Source organism: Apus apus, chromosome 16 (assembly GCF_020740795.1).
Source record: "Apus apus isolate bApuApu2 chromosome 16, bApuApu2.pri.cur, whole genome shotgun sequence".
Taxonomy (NCBI): domain Eukaryota; kingdom Metazoa; phylum Chordata; class Aves; order Apodiformes; family Apodidae; genus Apus; species Apus apus.
Genome location: NC_067297.1, coordinates 13,929,259 through 13,942,310, shown reverse-complemented (window position 1 = coordinate 13,942,310; position 13,052 = coordinate 13,929,259). Strand labels below are relative to the sequence as shown.

At 43.4% G+C, this 13,052-nt stretch overlaps 1 protein-coding gene across 2 annotated transcripts in view; it reads right to left on the bottom strand.

The window, feature by feature from the left end:
* GRK3 (G protein-coupled receptor kinase 3) overlaps window positions 1-13,052 on the bottom strand; it is a 59,348-nt gene that overhangs the window by 29,199 nt on the left and 17,097 nt on the right. For both annotated transcript variants that reach the window (XM_051633718.1, XM_051633719.1), the window contains exon 3: window positions 738-811. In XM_051633718.1, coding sequence (XP_051489678.1) covers window positions 738-811 — 74 coding nt within the window. The remainder of the gene's footprint in view (window positions 1-737; window positions 812-13,052) is intronic.

Here is a 13,052-nt window from a genome sequence, read left to right as displayed (position 1 = left end):
AAAACACAATGAGCCTCTCTCTAGATACCTTTAATGGGATTTTTCAAAAAGTACATGACAAAGCATTTAAATTCCTTCTAAGCAACACTTTGCTAATAACCTAAAAATATAATTTCAAATTGTTTCAGAGATAAAAAGGCAGCTAAAAATATCTTGCTAAACAATCTGTTACAACATGCCTTTTTGATTACTTATGACAGTGATCTCTTGGGTATATAAAAAGATGAAAATGATAGAAAAAGATTTTTCTTTGTTGACAACAAGTATCTAATTTGAGTGGGGGGACCATAGATTGCTAAGGTTTTATCTGCAAACAGATAACCAGCTTAGCCTACTTTGTGCTGTGAGCCCACTAGCCAGAAAGATGTGAAACCAGCAGCTTAAGATAAATCCAGACACGGGCTATCCCAGGCAGCACTTCCAATGAATCCTGAGCCACACAGGCTGCCTTTTGAAGGCAGGTCTGCATGTTTCAACTGGGACCAGCACCTATGACAGGATTAACCAGTTTTATATTTAGAGTGTCACAAACCTAACACGGAGCAGAGGGGGATAATGCTGCTCACATTTCTGGAGTGCTGCCAGAACCCTTTGGGCAGGGGGCTGGGGGGACACAGGGAGCTCCACCGAAACCTCCATCCCTCCGGCACCGCCTGCCTGAGGCCTGGGAGCTTCTTCCTTGATTATCCTGTGACAAGGAACACAACCCACCTTACTGATCTCCCACAGCCACTCACCTCTTCATAGAACTTGAGCTGAGGGACAGCTTCATCAATCTCATTCATGCAATAGTCTTTAAAGAGCAAAAATCCTGGGAAGAAAAAAGAAAAAAATAAATATATCAGAACAAATTAATCACTGCCGTGATAACCTGCAGAGAAGGATACAAAACCAGCTGGGAAACATGATGGATTGTAGGTACCTGGGTGACCACCCCTGGCTGCCAAGGCTCAGCACCACTGCTGAGCACTGAGCTCAGCAGCATTCTGAGCAGAACAGGAGGATACACCTCACCCACCTCCCGTGGGTCAATTAAGCACGTTTCAGTTTCTACCTGCTGTGAGTTTGATGAGACATTTACATTACACCAAAATATCCCGTTCCTCTTCACAGAGCAGGTTTTGTACCTTTTTTTAGGGTAAAAACTAGATACTATTCACAGTTTGGTTTTCTTGAAATAGATTTATCTCCATTTTATTGCTGAGAAGCATCCTGTTCTACATTCTGGCTTTAGAGTTGCAGGTTAATGCTACCTCTGACAGGCTTTACAGCACATGAAATTACATCGGGAACTTTACAGCTCCTTTGAAAGTCATTTAAAGCATGACCTCTGCAAACTGCTGATGAACATTCTCCATTACAAGCATTTTAATGCACCATTACAAGCCTCATCTCCTGGAAGGACTGTCTTTACCTGCTTGAGCAGGCACTCACCACCCTTCTTCACATGGGCACCTGCTGTCACAACTAATGGTCTGAGCTACCTGCAAGGCCCCTCGAGCTGTAACCAAGGTGCTTTCAGCTCACTGCAGCAGGCCAGGCTTTCCTTATTTAGAGTTACTGCAGACTCCCTGAAATCACACCAACCTTTGGAGGCAAGACCAGAAAAACATACCCCTAACAAAGGGAGGAAGAGAAGGCAGAGCAGCAAACCCAAGGGCTGGGCACTGCTCCATCCCACTCCCCTGCTCAGCTCCTGTCCCAACAGGGCAGCACATCAAGACATAAAATGTCCCTTTTCAACTTAAAAAATAAATACATACATACACATACACACAGAAGAGTCCTATTTTTTTAAACTGTCATTGTAATTTGAACTTACAGCAAAATTACCAAAAATGTAGCATATAACTGGATGCTCAACTGAGAACTAATAAAACTACCAACAACATCTCATGTTCATAGACTCACAGAAAGGTGAAGGTTGGAAGGGACCTCATCCCTGTTGTCCAGGGTACATTCACTTTAAAAAAAATGCAGAACCCACTTCATGTGCCACCCAGAAATGTGATGGCAGGGCATACAGGAGGGCATTTCTATTGCCAAGAAGGATTGGAACAGATGATCCTCGAGGTTCCTTCCAACTTGGTATTCCACAGTTCTGTGATTTAACTGCCAGTTATGAACATTATGTCCTTTCAACTCACTATTATCTAATCTTATTGAAGACCCAAGTAAGAACAAAAATTCAACTACTCAGAAGCAGAACCATGAGTGGCAGCAGACAAAAACAAAAGCTTTAATTTATGTATAACAAAAATATTTATCAGCTTTTTGGTAGCTCCTCAAGCTGTATCTGGAACCCAAGTTAAATCTCGTATTGGAAGAGCTGGCTTTCCCAGGGTCTCCTGGTCACAATCAGAATACCAGAGAAGGGAATTATGCCCAGATAATTCCTGTACTTTGCTTGACTTATTTAGCTGGCTAGGATGATATTTTGAAGATTACAGAAACTAGATTTTTTTTCTCTAAATAAGGAGAGAAACCTAATTAAGAGATTTTCTTATGAGATTCTCCAAACTTTGTAATGACTCAACAAAAAGAATCGCCCTTGGAGTATTTTATAAACGAATGTGTTTTCCTGAAAACAAACCCACCTCAAGTTTTCTATTCTTTAAAAGCAATTTGAGTGGTTTTTTTCTCTTTTTTATAAGGGTTTGTCTTAGTTCCTATTTTACTGGAATATTAGTAAGTTGTCTTCCCCTATTGCTGAGAAGATGGGAGCACTGGAGCTGCCCCAGCATCCCCATGTTCCATAGGAAGGAGAGAGATGCCAGCCAGGCACCCACAGACCCTGGAGTCACACCTGGGGACTCCAGGACCCTATGAGCCCAGCAGGGTACAGACTGTCCCCAGTGCTGCCAATCCCACCCCAAGTCACCCATCTCCAGAGTCTGACAAACCCCTGGAGCACCCAGAGCACCCTCCCTGGCACCCCCTGCCTGCCCAGTGAATGTGGCACCAACCTGGGAACAAGAACAAGCCCTGCCCGTTCCTGGACCCCCAAGGCACTTCTGGAACTGAACCCAATTCATTAACTCTTATTTTATACATGATGGAAACAGCAGCAGCAGCGAGCAGAATAATGCTGAATTGACTGAACTTTTATTTGGACAATGAACCCAAGAAGATTACAGTTGTGTAATTAAGAGGCTGAAGAGTGGCACAGACAGTAATGAATGCACTGAAAGAAAAATCTCTGGCGTGGTCCCAGCTTCTGGCTCTTCACCAAAAAAACCCACAAACAAAAAAACAAAACAAAACAACCCACAAAGACAACTGTGGGAGGAGTGTGAAACTATACCAACACAAATTTGCAACAATGCCATGCCAAACATTTTAGCCCTGTTTAATATTTTCCAAACTTTTTAACTGAATTATCAGAGAGAAAAGGTTCAGGAGAGCAGGGGAGAAGGGACAATGGCAGGCTTATGCTGCCTGCCTCACACAGCCTGCTTCTCACCAAGGCTCTTCTCCAAACTGCATCGCTATGCAAAGACCTAGAGACAGCCAAAACAAGAAGTTAGAAGCTTGTAAAGATTATTAGTACAGTCACAATGAGCTACAGCCCAATGAACCAATACTGAGAAAAGGCTGTTAGGTCCCAGTGAAGATGAGCAGAATTATTACAGTAGCATTTTAAAACACATGACAAGAAAGCCCCAAACTATTAGCAAATACTGCAGTAAAATACATTACAGCACAAAACTTCTCTTCTTCATGAAGTTACCAACACTGGAATTATCCATTAGTAGGACACCCAAGGAATCTGCAAGCCTGTTGTAAACAAAACCACAGGGTGGTTTGTCCACCTCAGCAGCACCCCAAAAGCAGCTGGGTGGTAGGGAGAGGAGGGGGACACAGGATGTCAGTGTAATTCTCTCATAGCCAGAAAAATGGTTAAGAGGTTTTAATTGCTGTAATTTTTACAACTTACAAGAAGAAAAAAAAAATCCACCTGAGAAGGTGAGTAGGAACCAAGAGCAGCATTATCCCAACACCTGGGGAGCACAGAACACAAAGGAGAGTGGCAGCTTTCATCAGCTACTCACCATTGTCTTTTCAGAAAGAACAAAATACATTCCCTGTAAGAAATGCCATTTGATACCAGTTAGGGTGACACAAAAATAGGTATTTCAAGTTTCCTTTGAAGAACCAGTGGACTGGTGTTTATGTGCATATACAGATATACTGCACACAGCCAGGCAGCTTATATGGTGATGCAAATCCCCAGGATTTCACATGGCCTGCCTTCCCCTGGCAGAAAGGTTTCCAGTATTATTTAAAAAATATATGCTCTAACCCAACTGTAAGAAGGATTATGTACCATAAGCTTTCCAAGCAACAGTTCTGAAAGCTGGACAGGGGCTTGGGGCAACCTGGTCTAGCAGGAGGTGTCCCTGCCTGTGGGAGGAGATTGGAACTAGATGATCTTTAAGGTCCCTTCCAACCCAACTCAGCCAGGACAACTCTGCCAATGCCAACCAAGGGACAAGCACCAGCCTCCTGCCTTCTCCTGGTGTCTAAAGGTCACCTCTGTGCTCCTTACCCTGTATCCTGATCTTCACAAGAATGTCCATTAACAGCACGGAATCATAATAAAAAAAAAATTAATGAGGAACTTCACAATAAAACAAACCTCAGAGAAAGTTACTTATCTAATTCTGACAGGAATTTTATTAATATCTGATTCAAACACCCTTTTAACGGGAGTAAATAAAAATCTTATTAAAACAAACAGAAGTGACTAGGTAAGACAGCAGAGCTAAAAATAGACACATTCAGCCCTGTAAGTATTCACAATGTCACTGATTGCAAGGAAGCTGCATCTATTTACAGCAGACCTGACTGGGGTCCAAAATGCTGATGTAGACTCTTTCTAGTAGGCAAAACAGCAAATTAGAAAACAAAATATCAAGCTGTTTCCAAATCCTAACTGAAGTGCTGTGTGTAAACAGGGAACAATGAAACACAAATGAGAAGTGACATCTGCACCAGGACCCATAGGGGCTCCCACCTGTGGCTGCAGCTCCCAGCTCTGGAGCAGACAAAGCTCCAGCACCAGCTTCCCCACACCAGGCTCAGGGGAGCACAGGTGGGTGCCCTGCTCTGCAAACCCTGCAACTCGGCAGCTTTCCTCATTTACAGCACTTCAAGGTCTCTCCTAAGACCCTCCCAGACCTCTCCTGATCTTTCTGATTTGGCCAAACATGGAAGGCATCACACAGCAGCCAGAGGAGGTGACCAGAGGAACACCTGCATGTGGTGTCACCAGACACCTCATCCCCAGAAAAGCCTCTTAGTGCAAAACAGCTGAGGAAATGGCAGGACAGCACACAGGACCAGCAAAACTGGAACCACAGTGCGTGGTCACATACTGTACATGTGGTTGTTTTAACCATCTGAACTGGCCTTCCCCTGGAGACAAGGCTCTTCCCCCACCAAGCTGGGGCAGATCCACATGCTGTGCTCACCAGCTCTGCTCCAGCCTCTGCACCACAGGGAGCCAGAACAACCAACAGAAGATCACTTTTGGCTTTTCTGCTGGAAAACTACCACCCCTCCCAGCATGCTATCTCACAGCTTATCCCATTTGATGCATCTCTAGGACTATAACGAGCCCAGCTTTGGTACCAGCAACAGATCTGGGTCTTAGACACAAAAAGTTTGGGGTAGAGGACTATTATTAAACCATGTAATACCTGTAATTCTGCAGCTGTTACAGAATATCCAGTCAAGTTCAAAATCTTGCTCTGTGTGGTACCCACAGGCAGCTGCCACAGCACAGGGTAATTAAGACCACCTAAAAGCTCCAGAATGGAGAGAGCCACCAATTTCCTTGTTCAGGAACAAAGGGACTTGCTCCTACCAGGGAAAACTCATCTGTGTAGGAACGACAGCTTTGGCAAGGTACAAAGCCACAAAAAACCACACAGCCCAGAAGGCACCACAGATTTCATTACTTTCCTTCCCAATTAGGAGCTATTTGTCCTTAACTTATTTTTCCTAATGGGGCTAACACACGTTCACTTTTCATTAAAAATAATACATCACAACAAATTATAACCTATCTCTGTGCATAAAAAGCAGGGTAAGAGAACAAACTACGTTCTACAAGACAGGACTTGCACACAATGGCAAGGCGTGCAGAGCAATTTCCCTAGAACAGAATCCAATTGAGCTCAAAGGAGTCTGTAAGTTGCCAGGTAGCTTGTTTAATGACGTCTATAAATCATTAAATGAAAATAAACTTTGGCTAAAAGGTTTCAAGTGTCTTCAAAGAAAATCTTTATTTCCAAGCATATTTTCCATTAACTTTTCACCCAGTGAAATCACTCACACTTCCTAAAACTGGGTCAGCCACCTTCCCAAGTGCTGGAGCTGCTAGTGGTCAGAGCTGAATGCCCAGATTCTGCATCAAACCTCAGTACAGACATACAGGGAAGCGGACCTCAAGCAGCTAATATACTGACTTACTGAGAACATTCAATTATTATTCTGCTTCAAGCTTAGAAGAGCACTTTGCAGAAAAAGACTTGGTAGATCACAGCACCTGCATTCCAAATGGGAAGCACAGGGTACAGACACTTCCATGGCCTCCGGCAGCAGCTGGTGCATCAGCACTTGCAAAGGTAGGACCAGCAGCTGTCAAGATGTCAAGCAGTGGCACAACAATTCAAATGTTAAAAAGATTTCTAAGGAAAAGAAGAATGTGCTCTATTTTTAACACACAGCTGTAAATTATTTTTAAAAAGGGATTTCTGTGCTTCACCCACTGTAATTGCCACTGGATCTTTTCCTCAAAAAAAAACCCAACCAAAAGCAGCAACCCACCTCCTATCATCTTAAGGCCCTCCTGAAATGTACCTCTGAATATTGAGCATGCAATGAATCATTTTTTTAAAGTCATGAATAGAAAAGAATGGGAAAAGTTATATCTGAACCACACTTAGTACCTGTCTTCATACCTCAGTCTCCCTGAACATGCAGAACTTTAACCACTGTGAAGAATCAAAGTGTTGTGCAATAGCACCTAGGGAGACTGTTGTACTGTGGCTAGAATCAAAACACAAAACCAGTAGTATTCCATTAGTAAATACACACAGTACTTGGTAAGGTAAAGAGGACCAAAACCACCAAAACAACAGGGACAGAGCACAGATGATCCTCCTACATGAATTTTAAAGCTTTCCTCTGGTTCCCTCAGTGCAGTCTAAAGCTGCTGAGAGCAGGACATTAAGAAACAGATGGCTCTACTTCTCCTCAGACTCTTTCCCCTTATAATTAAAGAAATTATTGGCAGAAGTCTCTAGAAACATGAAGAAACTCTTCTGCCTGTTTCTGAACCTACCTATCCAACCACCACAGCCAGGCTGCCATCCAACAGCAGAACATCATGGAGGCCTGGACAGACATTAACATTGTTGGTGGAAAGAGGCCAGAAGAGGGAGAAGCAACTACCTCTAAGGTCACTGATCTGTTTGCCTACAGAGCCTGAAGACTTGGAGGTCTGATGCTGTACATTACTCACCCCTGGCACTCCATGACCTTCTGAACCTTGCAAATCTGGACCAACTCCCCAGGGGGGTTGTGAGTGGTGTATTGCTTCAGTTTTGTATAGGCCAGTTATTGGTATAGGACAATAAAAGCAGTTGAAAGGCTTTAGTAAATATCCATGTCTGTTCTCTGCTCCACAAATGTATTAGTGAGATAATTGACAGTGAAACCTCTCCAGCTTCTCTGCTCTGTGACTTCCTAACTGCTCCATCTCTTAAAAGTACTGCTGAACGTTAGAAGACATAATAGCTTCAGTACTTTAGATTCTACTTACTCTTTCTTACTCTGGTTTCTGAGCTGCTCCTGTTACTAATGAGTTATCCCACTGAGAAGAATGAGTAGCAATAGCAGGCTCAGAGAACCTGGTTTATTAGTACTACAGAGCCACGCAGGTAAAACTCATTAAAGCTGTTATTATGCCACATTACAGACTTGGAAAACTAATACTTACCTATTTCACAGTGGTGTCCAGAGGCTTAATTGGGCTGTGAATTGTTTCACGGGAGTGCAACTGTTTTGGATTGACTGAGAAATTCCTGGGGGGAGGAGGGAAATGGGGATTGTACAGCAGGGCTGCCTGTACCCCACGGGAAACCACCAGCCATGGGCCAGAGAGCTCTGAGCTCAGTTATTTATGATCAGAAGAAAAAAGAAAACAAAAACATACATTTCTTCATAATTACTTTGGTTCCTATCTGTCCCTGACATTCCAAGACAGACAGACACCTCCTTAAAACTGCCTGCAGGTAAAATGCACATAGAATCTACAGCAGAAAGCTTTGTCAGCATCCCTCTGAATGATCTTCAATGTAATTCATGCAAGTACCATGTTTATTTAACCACATATGTTGAAAGAAATTTAGTTTTCAGTAACACTTAAATTATGACATAAAAACTGGATCTGAAACTAACACTAACCTGGTGAAAAACAAATTGCATACAGTAAAGCAGACCGAGTTTTATAAGGCAGCTCCAACTGCTTATTCTCCCTTTTTCAGTGTCCACACCCCAGTTTGATACAAGTGGAGAATGGCAGTAAAGGGGCAGCTCCTCTGTGAGATGTTTGCCACTGGTAGTTTCTGTTTCAGTTTACAATCAGTTTCCAACTTAGGGTTTAGGTTTTGTGTTGTTTTTAACTGATGGTATGAACTGTGCAAGGGGAGCCCGGGTTCAACAGATCAATACAGGCCTCCTGCAGACCATCCACAATCCCAGCTTTAGTCTAGACTTGAATTGAAGAGAAGTAGTAACATGAGAAAGAAGATCAGTCTTCAAACAGTATTTTAAATACAGGGGTTTTTGTTCAGATAGTTACTTCCTAATTTGGATGGTGTCTGTTCCTGTGTGGCAGCTCTCTTTCCCAGGTCAGAAACAGAACCCCAGACTAAAACCACTTGAACAACCAATCTGTCTTCTGGCTGCTACAGAAAACCCACCCACCAAGTAACTGTTTCCCCATCATATGGCTGAACACTATTTAACAGCAATATACCAGAGAAAAATTTTCACAGTGCTACAAGTCTCTCAAACACTGTTAAGAAACAAGTCCAAGGCTGTGACACCTTCAATCACTCAAGCCTTAGATCAGTAGCTGAAGCGTGTCCCTGGGTGACTTGGGCTCTAAAAATACTCTCAGTTTTTAAAGACACTTAGCACAGGTTTTTGTGCAGCCTCCCCTTCCCACCACCAACCTCCTCCCGGAAGCATTTTGTCATCCCCTGCTCATTTGATAGCCAAAAACCCACGTGCTTTTCTTTACTCCCAACTAAGTTTTATTGCTTCCATTGTTATTTCCTCCGAGGACTATTTAATTAGCTCCGAATGCTAATGGTACATAGATCTTATGCTTAAATTAAACAATAGCTTAAATAATGCTCTAGGGAGGTACTTTTCCCAGCCTGTTATTTTTAAGTCTCTTGGGGAGTGCAGTGCACTGTGCCACCACATTGGCAACAGAAAGAGGAAGAGCAAGAATGTTTTTCTCAACAGATTTTAACCCAAGATCCATCTAATGATTAGCATCAAAATTCTGAAATAATAAAACATGATGAGCCCCTAACCAGAGAAACAAGCAACAGAATGCATGATTCATTGTCCTAAAAAAACCCCAAAACTCTCTAGCTGTTCTCACCCTAGTTTCTTGTTGGTTAGCTGGTTCTTTTTTTCCCCACAGCAAGTTCTCTGTGACAGAGCTGGGGGAAGCAGCACGGCCAGGAGAGTGTTTCCCTCTAAAGCAGGGGGCAGAGTCCCTCCCCACAGGGTAGGCTGTCCATGCAGAAGGAACTACAAAATAGACCAAAAGCTCATCTGCTCTGGAAACTCAGCTAAAAAGCTACCAGAATATGCATTAGCTATACTTAGCTGTAGCAGTATAGAGGGAGCAGATGAGATGGAGAGAGCCCCTCAGCAGACATGCGTGTGTGGGAGGCAGCACCGGTGCAGATGGCAACACGCTCACCCTGGCTGGGAAGACCTCCAACGTGGAGCCTGCTGATTTCAGGGGATGTCAAAGACAGTGAAATGAATCACCCCAGAAAGATCATTCCTCGCTAATAAAAAACTGCATGGTAAATAGGAAGAAAAAAAATGTGTAACTTGTTACATCAACTACAAGTTTTTTTAATTGGTTCTTTTTACAAGTGTTACATTTCAGGAAAATAAAGCAGAAGTAAGATTTGGCTTTAGGGGAAAAAATGCAGGTTACTTACTAGGCCAGGTGAAAAGCTTAGATTGCAGTATGAAAAGTTGCTGAAACAGCTAAAACATGTTCTCTTCTCATCCTTCCCCAAGACCCAAACCCAACAGCTCTGTGTAACAGATGAGAAACTGAGAAGGGTGGAGACAAACTGCCATGTCCCACCAGCTTCCACGCAGCCACCAAGGCCAAACCTGAGCCAGGACCTGAACCTGTAGGATGCTTTATTGTCACACCCCACAATTTCTAAGCCAACTTGACTCACTGCCCACTAGGTAGATGCAATTTGTGACTAAGTCCAGTATCAGACATAAGAGTCACTGAACTATAACGGGCAACGAATTCACTCCAAAGCAGTTAACTTTAATCACCACAATGATCCTGTTCTAAAGTAATATTATGACCTAATTCAATCCTTTGGCAGCTCCACTCCCTGCCGTGGTCCCCAATGCACCCAGCAGCAATGCACATTACAGCAGACATCTACCCTGCCCTCTGCAACCAGCACATCCTGCAGCAGGACAGCCCCACCTGCCCACCTTCCACCAACGTGAGGAAGCGTGGATTCCACAGGACATTACACATACTTGGATACCAGAAAACGTCTCTCTTTTTCTAAAGCAAACACACAATCTGGTGTTGTAGCAAACAGGATGTGGTAAAAAGAAAACTGGCTGAAGGTGGTTATGCACTCTGCTTCAAGACAAGCTGTACTTCCCCATGAAGCTTCTGCTGTGGAGGAAGCAGCTTCTGGGGGAACAGCGGCTGCTGGGCCAGGAAGCGCTGCCAGAGCGCTGCTCTGGGTGGCTCCATTATCTCCAGTGGCCTCTGACTCATTAGGAGATTCTTAGAGAGTCCAAGATCACTCTGGAGCTTGGCTCCTGCCAACAGCCATGCCATCTTCATGCGACGAGAGCAACGATTTGCCTTCTTTAAGAACAAGATGTAACCAGAGGAAAGACACTTGCTTATGCAAAGGCTGCGGAGCCTCCCGCCCATTCCCATCCCAGGAGGCTGCTGCCTGCTGGCCAAGCTTCCTGCTCATATTTTGATCCTAAAGGGCAAAGGTTTTGGTTTCCAAGCCCAAGCTGCCCCTGTGATTCACTGCATTTGTACACCTTGGGGAGCTGGGAGGGAACTTGGGCCAATCTTTTACAGTGGGACCTGGCAAGCACTGATCCTGGAAGGATTTAAGGGCTCAGGAAGGATCAACACTTGCAGCTGAGAAGGCCAGCACCATAATTTGACATACTCCTAGGAAAACATCCAACAGGAACGACTCCATACAGGACAGCAGAAAGACTCGCACCAGACAACTGATCAAAGCCCTGGGTTTTACATTTGACAGAAGGGTACTAAAAAACAGGGAAAAAAACAGTGACCTGGAGCTGTAAGAAAGAATTTCCAAACTGTCTGGAAAAAAAAAGCTTAACAGTCCTCATCTACACTGCCTGCCAAAGTAAAAAATAGGGAGCTTGGTAAGTTTTGTCATTAGTATATAGGGATAAGGCACTGTATACTAGACAGCTCTTTAACTGAGAAAATAAAGGCATAGGAAAAGCCAGCAGCAAGGGGGTGAACCAGCAGAATTACAGCTCATGAGCAAAGACTTGTTTGAGTCAGGCTGATTTAAACCCCCCAGCAGGAGCTGCACCCATCACAGAGCAGCACAGCAGCTGATCCAGCCTCAGATGCTGCTTCTCCACATCCCTGCCATACAGAGAGATAACAACAAGAGTAAAAAGGTGATTAGACTTTTAATTACCTCACTATATTTATTTTCACAGCCTTCTGCATAATGCTCGCCTAAAATTGAAGGTACTTTACCACAAGCAATTATGGTAATGTTGGGAAACAGAACTAATTTAATGGCAAAGAACTAGCTAGAAAATGCAATAAAATTTAAATGAACAACCACAGCAAGGAAATACAGTATTTTCCACTGCAATGCAAAGTCTTCTATTAAAAAGAGTCATGTTTATCTTTAATCTTTTTTTTTCTTCCATTCTGAACCTTACTTCAAAAGCAACCAACTTCAGAAGCAACTGAAACTCCAGCAAAGTGGTCAGAGAAGCCCTCCTCATTTCCAGGTAACAGAGGGCAAGTACTGCTATGACTGTACCCAGGGCAGAGGAAAAGACAAGCTCCCTGCACATCTGTGAACTATGCATCTCAAGATCTGGGTGAGAAGCTAATATGTTAATGAAACTCTGGCCTTCAAAATTCCAGATGTGATGCCTACCAAGAAGGGGAAAAAAAGAAAGGTAACATCCTTCCAGGGTTAGTTACCCAACTATAATTGCTATAACTTATCAAAATAACTGCAACGTTCCCCACTGTCCTTTGGAGCCTACTGTTAATGACAAGTATTCAGTTACAGAAATAGGAATATTATTACAGATAACCTGTTCTGTTTGACTGGTGTTTTTTTTTTTTAAAGGAGAAGCCTTTAAATGCCAACCCACTCCTTGGATCTCCTGGACAAAGGACTCCACAATCCCCCAGTGAAACCCACTCCTCTGCTTTACTACCCTCCTACTATTATGGTTTTACTCACATCCAAACTTTTTCATTAATACGTTAAGCCTCTGGAAAACTGATTCACCCCACCATTTCTGCAACGTGCTGCTTCTGAAGACTGTCCAACCTCACTTCTCTTTCATCACCCACGTAACGCCCTATTTCAGTACTTCCTTCTAGGTCACATTTAGCAGACTGCTAAGGTCTGCTCTTTCCTGGACCCTTCCCAGCAGGTTCATGTATATTTTGTAGTTGAGTGCCAGGATGCACACAATATTCT